The sequence below is a fragment of the Rhinoderma darwinii genome, chromosome 7 (genome assembly GCF_050947455.1).
Source record: "Rhinoderma darwinii isolate aRhiDar2 chromosome 7, aRhiDar2.hap1, whole genome shotgun sequence".
NCBI classification, from domain to species: domain Eukaryota; kingdom Metazoa; phylum Chordata; class Amphibia; order Anura; family Rhinodermatidae; genus Rhinoderma; species Rhinoderma darwinii.
In genome coordinates, this window is record NC_134693.1 from 73,691,316 (window position 1) to 73,710,181 (window position 18,866).

Consider the following 18,866-nt stretch of genomic DNA (forward strand, 5'->3'; position numbering starts at 1 on the left):
GAGCAAGTTATGAGCAATTTTAGATTTAGTTTCTTAATGCCCAACTGGGCGTGTTTGTACTTTTGACCAAGTGGGTGTTGTAAAGAAGTGTATGAGGCCGACCAATCAGTGACCAATCAGCGTCCTGCACTTCTCATTGTTCCAGCCCAGCTTCTTTCACTGCACAATCTCACTGTGCTGTGGATCATGCTGGGCTGGAACAATGAGAAGTGTAGGACGCTGATTGGTCAGCCTCATACACTCCTTTACAACACCCACTTGGTCAAAAGTAAAAACACGCCCAGTTGGGCATTAAGAAACTAAATCTAAAATTGCTCATAACTTGCTCAAAAATGATTGTTTTTCAAAATAAAAACCACTGTTATCTACATTACAGCGCCGATCCGACTATGTAGGAGATAGGGCACTTATAATCTGGTGACAGAGCCTCTTTAATATGCTTAGCACACAATGGACAGAAACCATAAATACTAATTCTAGCGAATTACAAGACGATATACTTAAAATACATGACTTTAAATGGGTTATCCGGAATAGGCCATCAATATTAAATTGGTGGGGGTCTTACTTTCTGCTGCACTGTCCTGTAATACCTTCCAGTCGCTATGAAATCTAACTTCTTAGCGGCTGTGCAAGATCGGCCCCTTCAAAACAGTTGATCGACAGGGGTGCAGAGTCAGATCCCCACCGATCTACTATTGATGGCCTATCCTAAAGGTACTTTTACACCAGCCAATTTGGGCCGTAAATACGAGTGCCGATTCACGAGACAGCTCCATGCATTTCTATCATGTCGGCAGCATATCTCCCGGTTTACACAGGGAGATGTGCTGCCGACAATAACATTTTGTGCTGCATAAACTATACGATCAGCCGATGAACAAGTGATGAACAAGTGTTTGCTCGTTTATCGGCTGATCGTTGCCCTGTTTACACAAGGCAATGATTGGGAATGTGTGTACATATGAACATTCGTTTGCCCGATCATTGGCCTATTTAAAGGGCCTTAAGGATAGGCCATCAACCCTTTAGTGCCCCAAGCATACGGTAGTATTATCGATCCGTGTTGTATAAATCAATAACACGGTACCCATAGAAATTGATCGGTAAATACTATACACCTTATTATGCCTTCAATTTAATACAACAATGCAGAGAACATGGTTGACTTGTCCCCAGTAGGGATGTCACGATACCAGAATTTGGACTTCAATACCGATACCTCGTGTAGTATTGCGATTCCGATACCAAAACGATACTTTGCCAACAGTAATAAAAAAAAAAAAAAGTTCTTCCATTTTCTGATGTGAGGCGCGTGGTATGATGATAAATTTGGAATGTGCCTCACATTAATAGTAATTAATCCCATCATGTTTCTCAGTTATAATGGGTTAATGTGTAAGGTACATGATGGGGTTAATTTATATTAATGAGGCACATGGAGGTTAAATTAATCACACCTCGTGCCTCACATTAATAAGTGATAGAAAGCAGTTTTTATTTTATTTTTTACGGCATACACATCATAAATGATGCAAAAAAAATTGTTGTGCAGGTTATTACTGCCACGCCAATACTGAATGTGTGTATTTTATGATTTGAGACTTATTTTAATGTTTATTGTAAAAAGGGCGTATGTGTATTTTTTTTTTATTTCATATTACTTTGTTTTTACTTTATTTTTAAACTTTAATGTACTGGCATATATCTATATATGGATAGCACACAGGCTGTTAGGACATACCCAAGTATGCCCTAACAGGAAATATGGTAAGACAGCTCTGGGGTCCTTCAATGGACCCTGGGCTGTCTGCCCATATATGGTATGGCCCTCAGACCCGATCCAAGGGGCATCCTCCCTTCTAAGTTTCCTCTTGAATGCTGCGGTCAGTTTTGATCACAGCATTCAGGATAATAGCGACGGAGATGAGAGGTCTCTATGATCTCCGCCGTTATAGAGCGGGGTTGCGGCTGTGTAATACAGCCATTGCCCCGCTCCTCACATTAAGTGCGTGCGCGGTCAGCATGAGGTGATGCGGCTCTAATGAGCGCAGGCACTGAAGACAACTGAAGATGTTTTGTAGTGCGCCCGCCATGTTCTGTCTTCAGTGCTGCCGCACATTGGTGCAGCGCTGGCAGCATTACATCATCCTGACGGCGCGCACTTGCCAGGAGCGGGGCAACGACTGTATTACACCGCCACAGCCCCGCTCTCATACATTCATGTGTTACTATACTTAGCTGTGCGGCTGCATAGCTAAGTATCGAAATACATGAAACTACGGTATCGAACCGTTTGAGGATGAACGGTATCGAAACTGTATTGAAGTTTCGATGCATCGTGCATCCTTAGTCCCCAGTGCTGTGTTGGCCAAGCTCAACTTTATAGTCTGCAATTGCCTGTTTCTACATCTCTCAAAAGGGGGGACCAAACAGTTATGGCAGATCACATTAATATGCCATAAAGGTTAATCGTGTTTTCAACTGTCTTAAAGTATCTGTTACTCTTACAACAGCTCAGCTAAGGGTTCCCAACCAGCATTGCCATACTCAGGAAAGGGAAATCTGCGTATGTGTATGGTCACCTGCTACTATACTACCATTTAGGACTCTAGAAAGACCAGCGACAAACCCTATGGGAGGTTTAACCCGTTCAGGATCAGGCACTGGTTAGCCATTTTTAAGCACATTTTAGTTAAACAGCTATAACATTTTTAATTTATTGGGCTAGCATTTTTAGGCTTAGGCCTCATGCACACGACCGTGTTTTTGCGTCCGCAATTCCCCCGCAAATCCACGGGAGAATTGCGGACCCATTCATTTCTATGGGCCCATACACACTATCCGTGTTTTCACGGGTCTCCGCATGTCCGCACATCCGTGCCGCAGAAATTCCGGACATGTCCTATTATGGGCCGCAAATGCGGTGCGGACATGCCAATAGAAGTCAATGGGCCCGTGGAAATTGCGGATACACCGCCGTGTGTCATCCGCAGTTTGCGGATTTGCGGATCATGTGACCTTCTAAAGGGGGTTTGACCAAGCTTTTGGCATCCTGTTTAAAAGTCCTTTTTTTTTTTTTTTTTTTTTCATCCGCATTTTTGCGGATTACATACGGATGAACTGCGGATGAACTGCGGATTACATACGGATGAACTGCGGATGACATTCCACGGAACACGGTCCTGGAATTTGCGGACCAGAAAAACACCACGGTCGTGTGCATGAGGCCTTACAGTTTCTATTACTATGGTCTGTCCCTCAAAAGTCAGAAAATACCTATTTAATTTTTATTTTTTTTTTACACTAGACTACTCCACTGTAACTGGCGCTGTACAGCAGCGCCAGCTACTGAGGAAGTCAGTCCTGTAATAGTGAATATGGTCACTGATATGGCTGTGCTGGGTCTAGCTAACCTCAGCAGCAGCCTCCTACTACCAGCAGCCCTGCTGGTCACTTGACCACCGCGACCGCTATTCTATACATATCGCTCCTTGAACGCTGTGTACATCAGTACAGAGAAGACAAAAGCGATGGTAACATTCTGTTTTTTCTCCAGGGTCCCTGGCAGTATGACTGCGGGGCACCCAACAATCAGCTTCCTAATCGCTTGGAGAGCAAGCGTAAAAGGGGTTTTTCACTTTCCGACAACTGATGACCTATCCACTGGATAGGATCAGTATATGATAGGTGCGTGTCCGACACCCAGCCCCCGCACTGATCCGCCACACCCGCTGTCTCCGTGCGCCGGACGATGTTACCAGAAGAAGATAGATCCGGTCAAAGAATAGGGGCTGTGCTGCAGTTCTGCCGCAATACAGTGGGTTCTGTCGCTATGCAGTGGTTGGAGCCATCTGCTTCCGGCTCCAACTACTGCATACAGTTCCAAACATCCGGTGCATGGAAGCAGCCGGAGTTGCGGATCAGTGCAGGGTCCGGACGTCGGACACGCACCGATCATATACTGATGACCTATCTGGTGGATTGGTCATCAGTTTTGAGAAAGTGGACAACCCCTTTAAACCCACGCTATATGGGTGGTCAGCCCTCAACTGGTTAATAATGACCACAGATTGTCACCCAACTTTCTTACAAGCACACAGAGGGCTCAAGCAAAAGACACATCCGACAGCAACACAGACAGGAACAGAGCGCTAGAGGTGATAAACTACATATGACACTTTAGTATGGGTGAAGGAAGGGGACGGCGAGGGTCTATTTCTTCCTGAGCTTTGTACACACTTCTGTATAAATGGCCTGTGTGAACACCGTCGATTTATTGCCAAAAGCAGGAATGGATCCGATTAGTGGAAACTTTCCACTGTATAACTCCCCCATGGGCCATTCATAAACAGGGGGCACGAAAGCCAATAATCTCTTTTTGCAAATCGCCCCTTTTACCCATGACAACGACAACAACGAGTGTTATGTGTTCAGACAGCCTATAGCAAACCTTATATACCCACCAAGCCAGCCCACGACATCACTTCCTTCATGGGCTACGCGCTGCCGACGTCCAATGTAGGAGGTGGTCATAATAATGTGACTCGACTGTGTATACACAAATATATATATATATACACACACACACACACACACACACACACACCCCTCATTCAAAGCGGCGGTACTGCGCAATGGATTCCGATTCCAGATCCGAGGTTAGGGTGCTCCATTCACCGGTTGACCTCCAAACCAGGATTTTTTTTACAAAATATATCACAAGAAGAGCGGCACTTCAATAGGCTCCGCCAAAAAATATTTATATGTATTCACCCATATTGAGAAGGCGACGGTTCGACTATACCAAGCTTGAAAACGACTATGATAGAGTGGAAACGTCGCCTTCTCACGATGGGTGAATAAATATTTATAATTTTTGACTACGTCTATTGGAGTGCCGCTCTTGTCATGAAAGACGTGTGTGTATGTATGTATATATATATATATATATATATATATATATATACACACACACACACACACACACACACACACACATACATACATACATGAAAACACACGCACGCGCAATGCGAAGGTTCCATAAATTGTGCCTGGGCTTCAGCACGAGGAGCCGTGACTAGTCAGGAAGCCATAAGAACATAGCGCCGAGAAGCCCCAATAACACAAGGCCAAACAAACGGGCCCAATAACTAACCACAGAGCCCAGACCCGCACACCCGGTGTTTACAAACCTGCGCAACCCACTCACCTGTTATACGTGCCCGTGCCCGTGCCCATTCCCATTCCCATTCCCGCCGCCGCCGCCGCCATCCCCTTTTTTCTGATCAGCTCATCTAACGACACGTCGGCCATATTCCAAACGCAGCCCTTCAGCTTCCCAGCAGCAACTGTAAGAAAGAAGGCGGTCTAACGCCATGCAATGACGTCATGACGCTAGCCAGCCGTGGCGCTAGTTTACTACCATCATGCATTTCAGCAGTAGTGGTAATTTGCATTTACCTCTTTTATTTGTAATGAAATAATAAAAAGAATACATTTGAACTGCTAATCATTACACAGAAGCAGGCTGGCTAGCAGATTGCAAGTCAGCAATGTATCAGTGAGGCATCCATAATCCTCTCCCTGATGTAGATAAGTTTACTGCACACGGTGACATCAGGGGGACGGCAGTCCAAACTTATGCCTTAAACTAATGAGTAAGGAAAATAACGAGCTGGGGTAACGCCTGGTTCCTCACTACTCATGTGAGAAGAATTTTTGAACGGGTACAGGCTGCCCCGTGGAGGTCTTGCCTACTTTGCGAGACCTTCAGGTGTCGTGGTCTGCCCGACCCATATGTTGTCGTGAAAAGATAGAGAAAGTAATGATTCTATAAGGACATTCTACTTCGGAGCCTCGTAATCCCTTCCCTAATAGTGAAATCTGTGCATGCAATATGTAAAGAATGACTACACGTCAAACGTTTCACATGTAGTAGAGACATTTCAAAAGTTTGGCTCTGTGGGGGTCCGGCAGCAGAGACACACACCGACGCTGAAACGAAGGTGGAGACGCGCTCAGAAGAGCACCTTCCGCTGTGATCGGCGCTCATTGTCAGGCTGAAAACGGCTTTCATAGACAGTCTATGAGACATCTTCAGCCTGATAGGGAGCACCGATCACAGTCAAAAGTGCAGGGTGCTCAGCTGAGTACTTCTGCACTTTCGGGATCTCCCCACCAGTGGCGGATTATCATATGGGCGATTCGGGCGGCCGCCCGGGGCCCGAAGCTCCCAGGGGGCCCATGGCAGCCCGAACCGCACATCTTCCAAACCTATTCAGCGCGCTAGCGCTGCTAACTTCCGAAGATGAGGAGGGGAGTAGCAGGGAATTGGCCGGGAAAGGGGTAGGACACGCCTCCCTGACAAGTGCGCCATTGAGTAACAGAACAGCGACGGACGGCTGTTCTGTTACTCCAAAGCTGCAAGAGAAGAGCCGGGCGGTCACCGGCGCTGAGGTTAGTTATCCTCCTACCCAACTGGTTCCCGACCGCTGGCTGTATTTTTACGGCCAGCGGTCAGGGATGGGTCCTTAAAACCCGAGCCATAGACTTTCTACAGCTCGGGTTTTAACTTGCTGCCCGCGCGATCGGGCAGCTGAATGTCGGGTCTCCGGCTGTCAGTGACTGCCGGGGACCCTGAGGAGAGGATAGAAGCAGCTTTCGCTGCTTCTGTCTTCTCCGATGTCTTCTTACACAGCGTTCAATGAACGCTATGTATAGGAATAGAGACAGCAGCAGCGGCGCTGTCTCTATTCCTCCCGGTGATCATGTGACTGGTCACATGATCACCGGGTGCCGTTAGTGACAGACTGTTGCTGGGTCTAACTAGACCCAGCACAGCCCTATTAGTGACAATCGTCACTATGAGAGGGCTGATTTCCCCTGTAACTGGGGCTGCTGTGCAGCCCCAGTTACAGTGGAAAAACCTGGTGTAAAATAAAGAAAAAATATATATAAAGTTCCCCAAAGGTCTTCTTTGACCTTTGGGGGACAGACCATAGTAATAAAAAAATAGTAAAGTAAAGTGCAAAAAAAAAAGAAATAATAAATACACATAAAATACCCAACCCAAAATAAAAACGTTCCCCCCCCCCCCGCCAAACATTGTTGTAACGCTAGCGCTGACCCAATTACCCTAATATAGACATGTAATATATTAAAATTTACGGTAAACAATGACGATTACAAATAAAAGGTCTATTTTAGGGTAAAACTGTGTTATTACCAAAAAAAATAGCTGAAACTTAAAAAAGCTTATTTTTTTACTATTATTTTCAAACTTTATGAATAAAAATTCTAAAATAGCAATTGTCTACGGAAAAAACGTCGCAAAAATCACGTCGTTTTTATTTATTTTTTATAAAAATGTGTGTTTGGTGCAACTTGTAATTCCGTTTTATTAAAAAATATTTTCACTTTTTGAGATACAGCTGCTTTGTATCCTGTATCCGTCAGGTCAGCAGGACTGACGGGATCAGTGAAACGGGCCCTGCGCTAAATTATAATCTTAGATGTGATAGATTTGAGGTGGATCCTGCGTGTCACTGATCCTGTCAGTCCTGCTGACCTGACGGATACAGGATACAAAGCAGCTGTATCTCAAAAAGTGAAAATATTTTTTAATGAAATCAATCAATCACACACATACTTATATATATATATATATATATATATAATATAAAGTTTTTAAATGTGTACATAACCTTGTGGCACTATATACAAGGGGGAGCGCTGTGTGCCACTATATACAAGGGGGAGCGCTGTGTGCCACTATATACAAGGGGGAGCGCTGTGTGCCACTATATACAAGGGGGAGCGCTGTGTGCCACTATATACAAGGGGGAGCGCTGTGTGCCACTATATACAAGGGGGAGCGCTGTGTGCCAGTATATACAAGGGGGAGCGCTGTGTGCCACTATATACAAGGGGGAGCGCTGTGTGCCACTATATACAAGGGGGAGCGCTGTGTGCCACTATATACAAGGGGGAGCGCTGTGTGCCACTATATACAAGGGGGGGGGGCTGTGTAGTGCTATCCACAGTGGTATGTGTGTGGCGCTCTTTATAGGGGGGGCTTTTTGGTGCTATTTACAAGGGGGAGGGCTGTGTGGCGCTCTCTACAGGGGGGCTGTATGGCACTATCTATAGGGGGCTGTGTGTAACGCTCTCTATGGGGGGGATGTGTGATATATAGAGGGGGCTGTGTATGGCGATATCTATGGGGGTGTGTAATATCTACAGGGTTCTCTATGTGGCGCTATCTATGGGATTGTGTAATATCTACAGGGGCTGTGTGTGGCACTATGTACAGGGGGCTGTGTGTATGTGGTGTTTTACAGTGTGTGGTATTATTATATTCAGGCGCGCAGTGTTTGGTGCTATTATATTTAGGGGTACAGTATGTGGCACCATGATAACTTTATTTTCGTTTATAGGTGTGGAAATGTTGGAAAAGTGAGGAGACGTCTGAGTGGCAAATTCTGCAGAAATTAGTCATGGCCGGGAGAAGTCGTCATGAGCGCTGGACCGGATGGAGAAGAAAAGAGGAAAAAAACTACTAGAATCTGAGACGTCGTCACCTGTGAGTCACTAGATTTATAGAGAATCTGTCACCTCTCCTGACATTTTTATTATAGGAAATCCTTGTATTTCACAAAAAGTCTTTCTGCAGTCCAGGACTGATAGACAATTCCCCTTGTCAGGAGGTTGTGTCCCTGCACAGTGTGATACTGTCAGTATGTAGGGACACCGCGCTGTGACAAGGGAAATCGTAACACTGTTAATGCTTGCCCAAAAAGGTAGTGTTAAAAATAGTTACGGCGCGGCAGGGCGGCGGTGAGGAAGGGGGGCCCAAGTTTGGGTAACAGCCCAGGGCCCATGGTCTACTTAATCCGCCACTGCTCCCCACCGATCCAAACTTTTGCCAGGTCTCTATGAAAGTGGAGTTACTTACTCATTAACCAGTTCTGGACCGGGCTATTTTCCGCGTTCAGGACCAGACACCGTTGAGCCATTTTTAGCACGTGGTAGTTAAATGGCTATAATTTTGACGTGATTTTTGCGATGTTTTTTCCGTAGACAATGCCGGTTTCTTTTTTTTATCGTTTTTATACACATCCTTTTTGCTATTTTAGAATTTTTATTCTTAAAGTTTGAGAATAATAGTAAAAAAAATAAGCTTTTTTATGTTTCAGCTATTTTTTTGGGTAATAACATAGTTATACCCTAAAATAGACCTTTTGTTTGTGATCGTCATTGTCTACCGTAAATTTTAATATGTTACATGTCTATATTAGAGTAATTGGGTCCGGGCTAGCGTTACAATGAATGGCGGGGGTTGGGGGAGGGGGGACTTTTTCTTGGGGTGGGTATTTTATGTGTATTTATTATTAATTTTTTTTTGCACTTTATTTTTATTTTTTTATTACTATGGTCTGTCCCTCAAAGGTAAAAAAAGACCCTTGGGGAACTTTATATATTTTTTGTTCTTTCTTTTACACCATCTTTTCCCCTGTAACTGGAGCTGCACAGCTGCCGTAAAAACACAACCAGCGGTCAGGAACCAGTTAAGCCACCCCTTGACAGGTGCCAGCAGTGGTATGAAAGATGGATGCAAAAAAGGTATGTTGAAACTTTTTGTGTGATGAAAGATTGCAGGTGCGTACATGATCTTGAACTGTTGATATGAAAGACATGAGAGAATTTTTGCCAGCAATTATATTGTTAACCAGAAAAAATTGTGAGAAGTGTAAGACTTCCCCCTTTGTAATGCGGTGACGTAGCGCATGGCGGAGAGAAGTTGTAACTCACATGTGAAGTATTTGAAATGAAAGGATTGTAGTCTGGATCGAGAGGAAAAAACGTGTTCTTGCTGCTTTGTTGTAGTGTGTCATTTGTTATTTAGTTGTGTAAAATTATTGAGGATTAATAGTTATTCTGTTACCCGTTTGCTCTGAGATTATAGTTGGGAGGTATTGACTGTTTGTAGGTGAGAGAAAAGTTGGATATTTGTGAGTAATATCCTGTAGTACCACAGGGGCTTCAATGGTTAAAGAGGCTCTGTCACCAGATTTTGCAACCCCTATCTGCTATTGCAGCAGATAGGCGCTGCAATGTAGATTACAGTAACGTTTTTATTTTTTAAAAACGAGCATTATTGGTCAAGTTATGACCATTTTTGTAGTTATGCAAATGAGGCTTGCAAAAGTCCAAGTGGGTGTGTTTAAAAGTAAAAGTACAACTGGGCGTGTATTATGTGGGTACATCGGGGCGTTTTTACTACTTTTACTAGCTGGGCGTTCTGACGAGAAGCATCATCCACTTCTCTTCACAACGCCCAGCTTCTGTCAGTGCACACACAGCCGTGTTCTCGAGAGATCACGCTGTGTCGTCACTCACAGGTCCTGCATCGTGTCAGACGAGCGAGGGCACCAGAGGCTTCAGTTGATACTGCAGCAGCATCGGCGTTTGCAGGTAAGTCGATGTAGCTACTTACCTGCAAACGCTGATGCTGCTGCAGAATCAACTGTAGCCTCTGGTGCCGGTGTCCTCGCTCGTCTGACACGATGCAGGACCTGTGAGTGACGACACAGCGTTATCTCTCGAGAACACGGCTGTGTCTGCACTGCCAGAAGCTGGGCGTTCTGAAGAGAAGTGGATGATACTTCTCTTCAGAGCGCCCAGCTAGTAAAAGTATTAAAAACGCCCCGATGTACGCACATAATACACGCCCACTTGGACTTTTACTTTTAAACACACCCACTTGGACTTTTGCAAGCCTCATTTGCATAACTACAAAAATGGTCATAACTTGGCCAAAAATGCTCGTTTTTTAAAAATAAAAACGTTACTGTAATCTACATTGCAGCGCCTATCTGCTGCAATAGCAGATAGGGGCTGCAAAATCTGGTGACAGCCTCTTTAAGTCCTGATAATGGAGAATCCAGTGCAACAGGGAAAACTTTGAATGTAGTTTTGAATAATCATTGATACACTTTTAGCACTCACTGCCATCTTGTAATACTGTGTGTAAGGGTCCTTCTGAATGAACCAAAAGCTATACCCCGGCAGTGAGGGGTTTGTGGATGTTTGAAATTAATGTGACCAACTCCTGTTTGATTCAATGGAGGTTCATGAATGTCGATTGTGTTGAAGAATTTGCTCTTGCAATTGTTGATTGGCAGCATTTTGTCTGTTCTTGATGTTCAATACAGTGAGGGATCAGAGGAAAGGAGATCCTACTGCTAGAATGTCTGGAGGAACGACTTTTGACATCGTATTGGTAAGACAGTCTAGGAGATAGACTGGTCTGAGATATCTGTGGGCAGACGTGGCCAGTTTGCGTGGAGGTGGGGGATTTACCGGAAATCACCCTACTGCTCTCCGACCATGGGGTCAGGAGAAAGTGAGACAAAAATGCGGGACAGCCTTGGGGCACGGGTCCCAGCCATCATTATAGTAGAATGAGCAAAAGGAGCTGGGGCTTTAATTGTAAAGTATGTGAAGGCAAAATAACACACTGTAAAAAAATTGTTGAAGAGGCTTTCAGCCGTAAGATGGATGTTTGCATTTGATAAATAGAATGGTTTGTGGAAAGTTGAGAAAGGGACGGTGGATGGCCAGGACAAGGCATAAGTTAAAAGGACAAAGTAAGTGAATACAGGTGCTTACAAGTAAGTTGATGTGAGAAAGAACAATTTGAATACAGGTGTAAATTTTGATAGGAAGAGTGAAGAAAACGGAGCAGCCAGGTACATTGCAGTGACTAATGTGGGTCAGAACGGGGGGAGTGTAATGTGAATGGGTGTGATGTGACATCCGTGTGATGTGTGAGACATGTGTGTAATGTAACATGTGTGAAATTTGAAATTAGTTGCCACAATAAAGCTATATTGTATGCTCTTATTTTTAACAGAAGTACTGTCTAAAAAACATAAAATTCTTAGTGTTTTGTGTATGGGGTTAAATTCAGCTCCTCTCCTCTGTGTAAAGGTATGTTTCTTATATTTGCGCATGGCTGTTGTCCGTAACTACACCAAGCGAGAAAAATATTACAGCCGGCTGGGATTTGTCTGCAAAAAGATAAAAGTTATGCTGCATAGTTATGTGTTATGATGTAACAAGATTTAACCCGTTAGTGACCGGCCCATAGTGTTTTTACGTCGGTCACTAATGGGCATAATTCCGATGCAATAGACTTTTTACGTCGCTGCATCGGAATAAGTAAACAGAGCAGGGAACTGTCAAATCTCCCTGCTCTCAGCTGCCAGATGTAGCTGAGAGCTGGGGGCGTCCCTGCTCTAACGTGTGAGATCGATATTAGTATCAATCTCACCCACATTAACCCTTCAGATGTGGTGCTCAAGAGCGTGCACCGGATCAAAGTGGTTTTGGAGAGAGGGAGGGAGCTCCCTCTCATCCCACTGACACCCGGCGATAAGATCGCCGAGTGTCTGTGTCTCCGATGGCAGCCGGGGGCCTAATAAAGGCCCCCAGGTCTGCCTGTAGCGAATGCCTGCTAGGTCATGCCAAAGGCATGACCTAGCAGATGCCTGTCCGTTTTAAACGGACAGGCAGTAATACACTGCAATACAAAAGTATTGCAGTGTATTATAATAGCGATCGGAGAATCGCATATTAAAGTCCCCTAGTGGGACTAGTAAAAAGTAAAAAAAAAAGTTTTATAAAGTTAATTAAAAAAAGTGAAAAAAAAAAATGAAAAACCCACTTTTCCCCTTACAAACTGCTTTACTATTAGAAAACCAAAATAAAGTAAAAAAGTTACGCATATTTGGTATCGCCGCGTCCGTAACGACCCAGACTATAAATCTATTCAATTATTTAACCCGCACGGTGAACGCCATAAAAAATTAAATAAAAAAACTATGGAAAAATTGCTGTTTTCTGTGAATCCTGACTTTAAAAAAATGTGATAAAAAGTGATCAAAAAGTCGCATCTACTCCAAAATGGTACCAATAAAAACTACAAGTCTTCCTGCAAAAAAAATCCCTCATACAACTGCATCGGCAGAACAATAAAAAAGTTATGGCTCTTCAAATATGGAGACACAAAAACAAATCATTTTGAAAAAAAAGCTTTTTTACTGTGTAAAAGTAGTAAAACATACAAAAACTATACAAATTTGGTATCATTGTAATCGTAACAACCCGCTGAATAAAGTTATTGTGTTATTTATACCACATGGTAAACGGCGTAGATTTAGGATGCGAAAGAGAGTGGCGAAATTTCAGGTTTTTTTCTATTCCCCCCCCAAAAAAAGTTAATAAAAGTTAATCAATAAATAACATGTACCTCAAAATGGTGCTATTAAAAAATACAACTTGTCCCGCAAAAAACAAGACCTTATACTATGTCGACGCAAAAATAAAAAAGTTATAGCTCTTGGAATGCGACGATAGAAAAACGTAAAAAATGGCTTGGTCATTAACGTTTAACCCCTTAATGACCGCCGATACGTCTTTTTACGGCGGTCATTAGTGGGCTTTATTCTAGAGCGCCGCCAAACTACGTCGCTGCTGTAGAATAAAGTAAACAGAGCAGGGAGCCGTGAAATCTCCCTGCTCTCAGCTGCCAGAAGCAGCTGAGGGCTGGGGGCGTCCCTGCTCTGCCGGGTGAGATCGATATTAGTATCGATCTCACCTGTTTAACCCTTCAGATGCGGTGCACAATAGCGAGCACCGCATCTGAATGGTTTTGGAGAGAGGGAGGGAGCTCCCTCTCATCTCACTGACACCCGGCTATAAAATCGCCGAGTGTCTGTGTCTTCTATGGCAGCCGGGGGTCTAATAAAGACCCCCAGGTCTGCCTGCAGCGAATGCCTGCTAGATCATGCCGCAGGCATGACCTAGCAGATGCCTGTCCGTTTTAAACGGACAGGCAGTAATACAATGCAATACAAAAGTATTGCAGTGTATTATAATAGCGATCGGAGGATAGTGAAGTCCCCTAGTGGGACTAGTAAAAAAGTAAAAAAAGTTTAATAAAGTTAATAAAAAAAAAAAGTGAAAAAAAAAAATGAAAAACCCAGCTTTTCCCCTTACAAAATGCTTTACTATTAAAAAAAACTACAATAAAGCAAAAAAGTTACACATATTTGGTATCGCCGCGTCCGTAACGACCCCGACTATAAAGCTGTTACATTATTTAACCCGCACTGTGAACGCCGTAAAAAATAAAATAAAAAACAATGGAAAAATTGCTGTTTTCTGTTAATCCTGACTTAAAAAAAATGTGATAGAAAGTGATCAAAAAGTCGCATCTACTCTCAAATGGTACCAATAAAAACTGCAAGTCGTCCCGCAAAAAACAAGACCTTATACAGCTATGCCGACGCAAAAATAAAAAAGTTACAGCTCTTCGAATGTGACACAATGGAAAAATCTAAAGAATGGCTTGGACATTAGGGCCCAGAATGCCAGCAGGGGGAAGGGGTTAAAATAGGCTCGTCATTAAGGGGTTAATGTTGGCATGTTTTGATGTTCATTCAAATGAATTAAAATACAGATATTGTGAGACACGGGGTCTTGAAAATGTATGCACCCCCACTGTTCCCTATTCTTACAGTGAAGGAAATAAGTATTTGATCCCTTGCTGATTTTGTAAGTTTGCCCACTGTCAAAGTCATGAACAGTCTAGAATTTTTAGGCTAGGTTAATTTTACCAGTGAGAGATAGATTATATTTAAAAAAAAACAGAAAATCACATTGTCAAAATTCTATATATTTATTTGCATTGTGCACAGATAAATAAGTATTTGATCCCCTACCAACCATTAACTCCTTAATGACCGGGCATGTTTGTACCTTAATGACCAAGCCAGATTTGTCAAATCTGGTATGTCTGACTTTATCAGAGAATAACTCTGTGAAAGTTTTGAATATCCAAGTAATTCTGACATTGTTTTTTCGTCAGATGTTGTACTTTATTTTAGTGGTAAAAGTAGACTGATACGATTTGCGGAAATTAATCAAAAAATAGAGAAATTGAAGAAATTTTGTAAAAATGATCATTTTTCCCTATTTTTAACTGCAATATGTCACATATGTACACACATACTGCACAATTTTTTTTATTAAATATATATTTCCATCTCTTTACTCTATTTTGGCAGCACTTTTGAAAAAAAATTTTTTTTTTTGAGGAATTTGGAAGACTTACAAATTTAGTAATCATTTTATACATTTTGAAGTACATTTTGTTTTCCTGCACGAAGCCAGGTTTTCAGAGGCTCATAGGTGTCAGAATGGTGGAAACCCCCACAAGTGACCCCATTTTGAAAACTACACCCCTTAAGGTATTTATTAAGGGGTGTTGTAAGTATTTTGACCCCACAGTTTTTTTGTAAGAATTCATGCAAAGCAGGCGTAAAAAAATATAATTTCACTTTTTTCATAAAAGTATCACTTTCAAGACCGATTTCTGTGTAAAGTGACCATGAGAATGAAGAAACACACCCCAAAATATATCACCCTGTTTCTCCTGTTTTCAAAAATGCCCCCATTGTGACCCTAATGCATTGCTTGGACACACGACAGGGCCCGAAAGGGAGGGAGCACCCGGAGGCTTTCAGGACTCATATTTTGCTTGAAAATGTTTTAGGCCCCACTGTACATTTGGAGAGGTTTTGAGCTACCAGAGCGATAGAAACTCCCCATAAACGACCCCATTTAGAAAACTAGACCCCTTAAGGTATTTATCTAGGGGTGTAGTGCGTACTTTGACCCCACAGTTTTTTGCTACATTTAATGCATAGCAGGTGAAAAAAAAAAACAAAACACTTTTTTCATAAAAGTATCACTTTGAAGACCGATTTCTGTGTAAAGCAACCATGAGAATGAAGAAACACACCCCAAAATATATCACCCTGTTTCTCCTGTTTTCAAAAATGCCCCCATTGTGACCCTAATGCATTGCTTGGACACACGACAGGGCCCGAAAGGAGGGAGCACCCGGAGGCTTTCAGGACTCATATTTTGCTTGAAAATATTTTAGGCCCCACTGTACATTTGGAGAGGCTTTGAGCTGCCAGAACGATAGAAACTCCCCATAAACTACCCCATTTCGAAAACTAGACCCCATAACGTAATTATTTAGGTGTATAGTAATTATTTTGACCCCACAGTTCATTGCTAAATTTAATGCATATCAGGTGAAAAAAAAAATAATTTCACTTTTTTCATAAAAGTATCAGTTTGAAGACCAATTTCTTTGTAAAGCGAACATGAAAATGAAGAAACACACCCCACAATCTATCACCCTCTTTCTCCTGTTTTCAAAAATACCCACATTGTGGCCCTAATGCGTTGTTTGGACACACAGCAGGGCCCCAAAGGAAGGGAGCACCCGGAGGCTTTCAGGACTCATATTTTGCTTGAAAATGTTTTAGGCCCCACTGTACATTTGGAGAAGCTTTGAGCTGCCAGAACGATAGAAACTGCCCATAAACGACCCCATTTCGAAAACTAGACCCCTTAAGGTATTTATCTAGGGGTATAGTTAGCATTTTGACCACACAGGTTTTTCGCTAAATATATTGGAATTAGTCTGTAAAAATTAAAATGTACTTTTTTTCTGAAACATCATAGACATTTTTATTATTTACAAGGAATAACGAAGAAAATGCACCCCAACATTTGTAAAGCAATGTCTCCCGATTACGACAATACCCCATATGTGGTAATAAACTGCTGTTTGGACCCACAGCAGGGCTCAGAAGGGAAGGAGCGCCATTTGGATTTATGATTTTGCTGGAATGGTTTTCGGTGCCATGTCGCATTTGCAATGCACTGGAGGGACCAAAACAGTGGAAACCCCCCAAAAGTGACTCCATTTTGGAAAAACCTTCAAGGAATTTTTCTAGGGGTATAGTGAGCATTTACACCCCACGGGTCTTTTGCAGAGTTTATTAGAATTAGGGCGCGAAAATTCATACCAACATTTTTTCCACTAAAATGTTGCATTTTCTCATTTTCACAAGGGATAAAGAGGAAAAAAACAAACATTTTTTTATAAAGCAATTTCTCCCGAGTATGGAAATACCGCACATGTGGTCAAAAGTTTTTTCATTAGAAATGAATTAACCCTTTCAGGACTGATCCAGTTTTTGCTTTCTTATTTTAGATTTTCCCTCCCCGCTTTCCAAGAGCCATAACTTTTTCCATCAATAGACTGGTGTGAGGGCTTATTTCTTGCGGGAGGAGCTGCAGTTTTTATTGGTACCATTTTTTGGTACATAAAAATTGATTCAAAAGTTGTATTACATTTTTTTTTAGAGCGCAGGTGACAAAAAAAAACAAACTGCGATTTTGGCGGTTTCAATTATTAATTTTTTTTAAGGTGTGCACTGTGCAAATTAAATAATGGTATATTGTAATAGTTCTGACTTTTACGGACGTAGCGATACCAATTTTGTTCATTTTTTTACATTACTTTAGAAGAAAAATGCGAAAAGGTGTTTTGTTTTTTTAACTTAAAAAAAAAATTTCTCACTACTAATAACTATAATTCTTCTACACATTTTATTAATCAATCCCCTTAGGGGACTTGATCCAGCGATCATTGGATCACTGGTACAATACACTGCAATACTAATGTATTGCAGTATATTGTTATTCTTACAGGCTTCTGTAACAGAGCGATCGCTGTACCTGTCCGTTAGTACCGAGGGGGCCTGCTGTAATACACAGCTGACACCCGCAGCGTATGGAGCGGGCTCAGCACGTGAGCTGGCTCCATACATCAACCGCCGCACCATGACGGGCAATTAAGTCATAGTGCGCAAAGGGGTTAATGCGCAGCGGATGGTTCAAAGTGAAAATTGCAATTTTCCACTGATACGCCATTTTAGTGCATAATATGTTGTGCCCAGTTTGTGCCACAGAAGACAAATACCTCATAAAACGTTAAGCGGGTTCTCTCGGGTATGGCGACGCCGTATGTGTGGGCGCAAACTGCTGCTTGGGCACGCTGCAGGGCTCAGAAGGGAGGGACGCCATTTTGCTTTTGGAGCGCAGATTTTGCTTGGTAGTTTTTCTGTTTTGGATTTCGCTGGTATTTCAGTTTATAATGTGGGGGGCATATGTAATCTGTGCGGGGTACATCAGGGTATAATAAGAGGGTATAATAATGGGGTAAATAAATAATATTTCATAGATATGTGGCCGGTGTCGCACTGATAAATGGCGCCCGATCTTATCCGCTTTTGGACACTCTGCATATTTTGCATCGCCATATTCTGAAAGCCAGAACTTTTTTATTTTTTCACGACCGGAGCTGTGTGAGGGCTTATTTGTTGCGGGACAATCTGTCGTTTTCATTTTTACCATTTTGGGGTACATGCGATTTTTTTTTTTTTATCACTTTTTGTTCAATTATTTTGCAATCCTGAGTAAAAAACAGGAATTCTGACACCGTTTTTAGGTTTTCTTTTTGCGGCGCTCACCGTACCCTATAAATGACATTTTTACTTTATTCTGCGGGTTGGTACGATTACGGCGATACCATATGTATATAGGTTTGGTCCTTTTTTTTAGCGTTTGCACAATAAAATGACTTATTTATAAACAAAAAAAATTTCTGTGTGCCCATATTCTGAGAGCCGTAATTTTTTTATTTTTTAGTCAAAAAAGCTGTGTAAGGGCTTGTTTTTTGCGGGACGGATATAAGTTTTTATTGGTACTATTTTCGGGAACATGCGACTTTTTGATCACTTTTTATTCTCTATTTAGGGAGCGGTGGTGACCAAAAAAATTGTGATTCTGTCGTCGTTTTTTAGTGATTTTTTTTGGGGTGTTCATCGTGCGGGGAAAATAACATTACAGTTTTATAGTTGGGGTCGTTA

The 18,866-nt window shown here is 42.4% G+C and overlaps 1 protein-coding gene and 1 non-coding gene across 2 annotated transcripts in view; one reads left to right on the forward strand and one right to left on the reverse strand.

Annotated features, from left to right (window-relative positions):
* The window catches only part of POLDIP3 (DNA polymerase delta interacting protein 3), a 78,724-nt gene extending 73,324 nt beyond the window's left edge, over window positions 1-5,400 (reverse strand). Inside the window, exon 1 of the mRNA XM_075833546.1 lies at window positions 5,216-5,400. Within this exon, the coding sequence (XP_075689661.1) occupies window positions 5,216-5,319 (104 nt within the window). The 5' untranslated portion in view covers window positions 5,320-5,400. The remainder of the gene's footprint in view (window positions 1-5,215) is intronic.
* Window positions 5,401-5,646: 246 nt separating this feature from the next.
* Window positions 5,647-5,796, forward strand: LOC142658225 (U12 minor spliceosomal RNA). Its single transcript, XR_012850059.1, has one exon. It is a non-coding gene; the product is annotated as a U12 minor spliceosomal RNA (small nuclear RNA).
* Window positions 5,797-18,866: the final 13,070 nt, after the last annotated feature.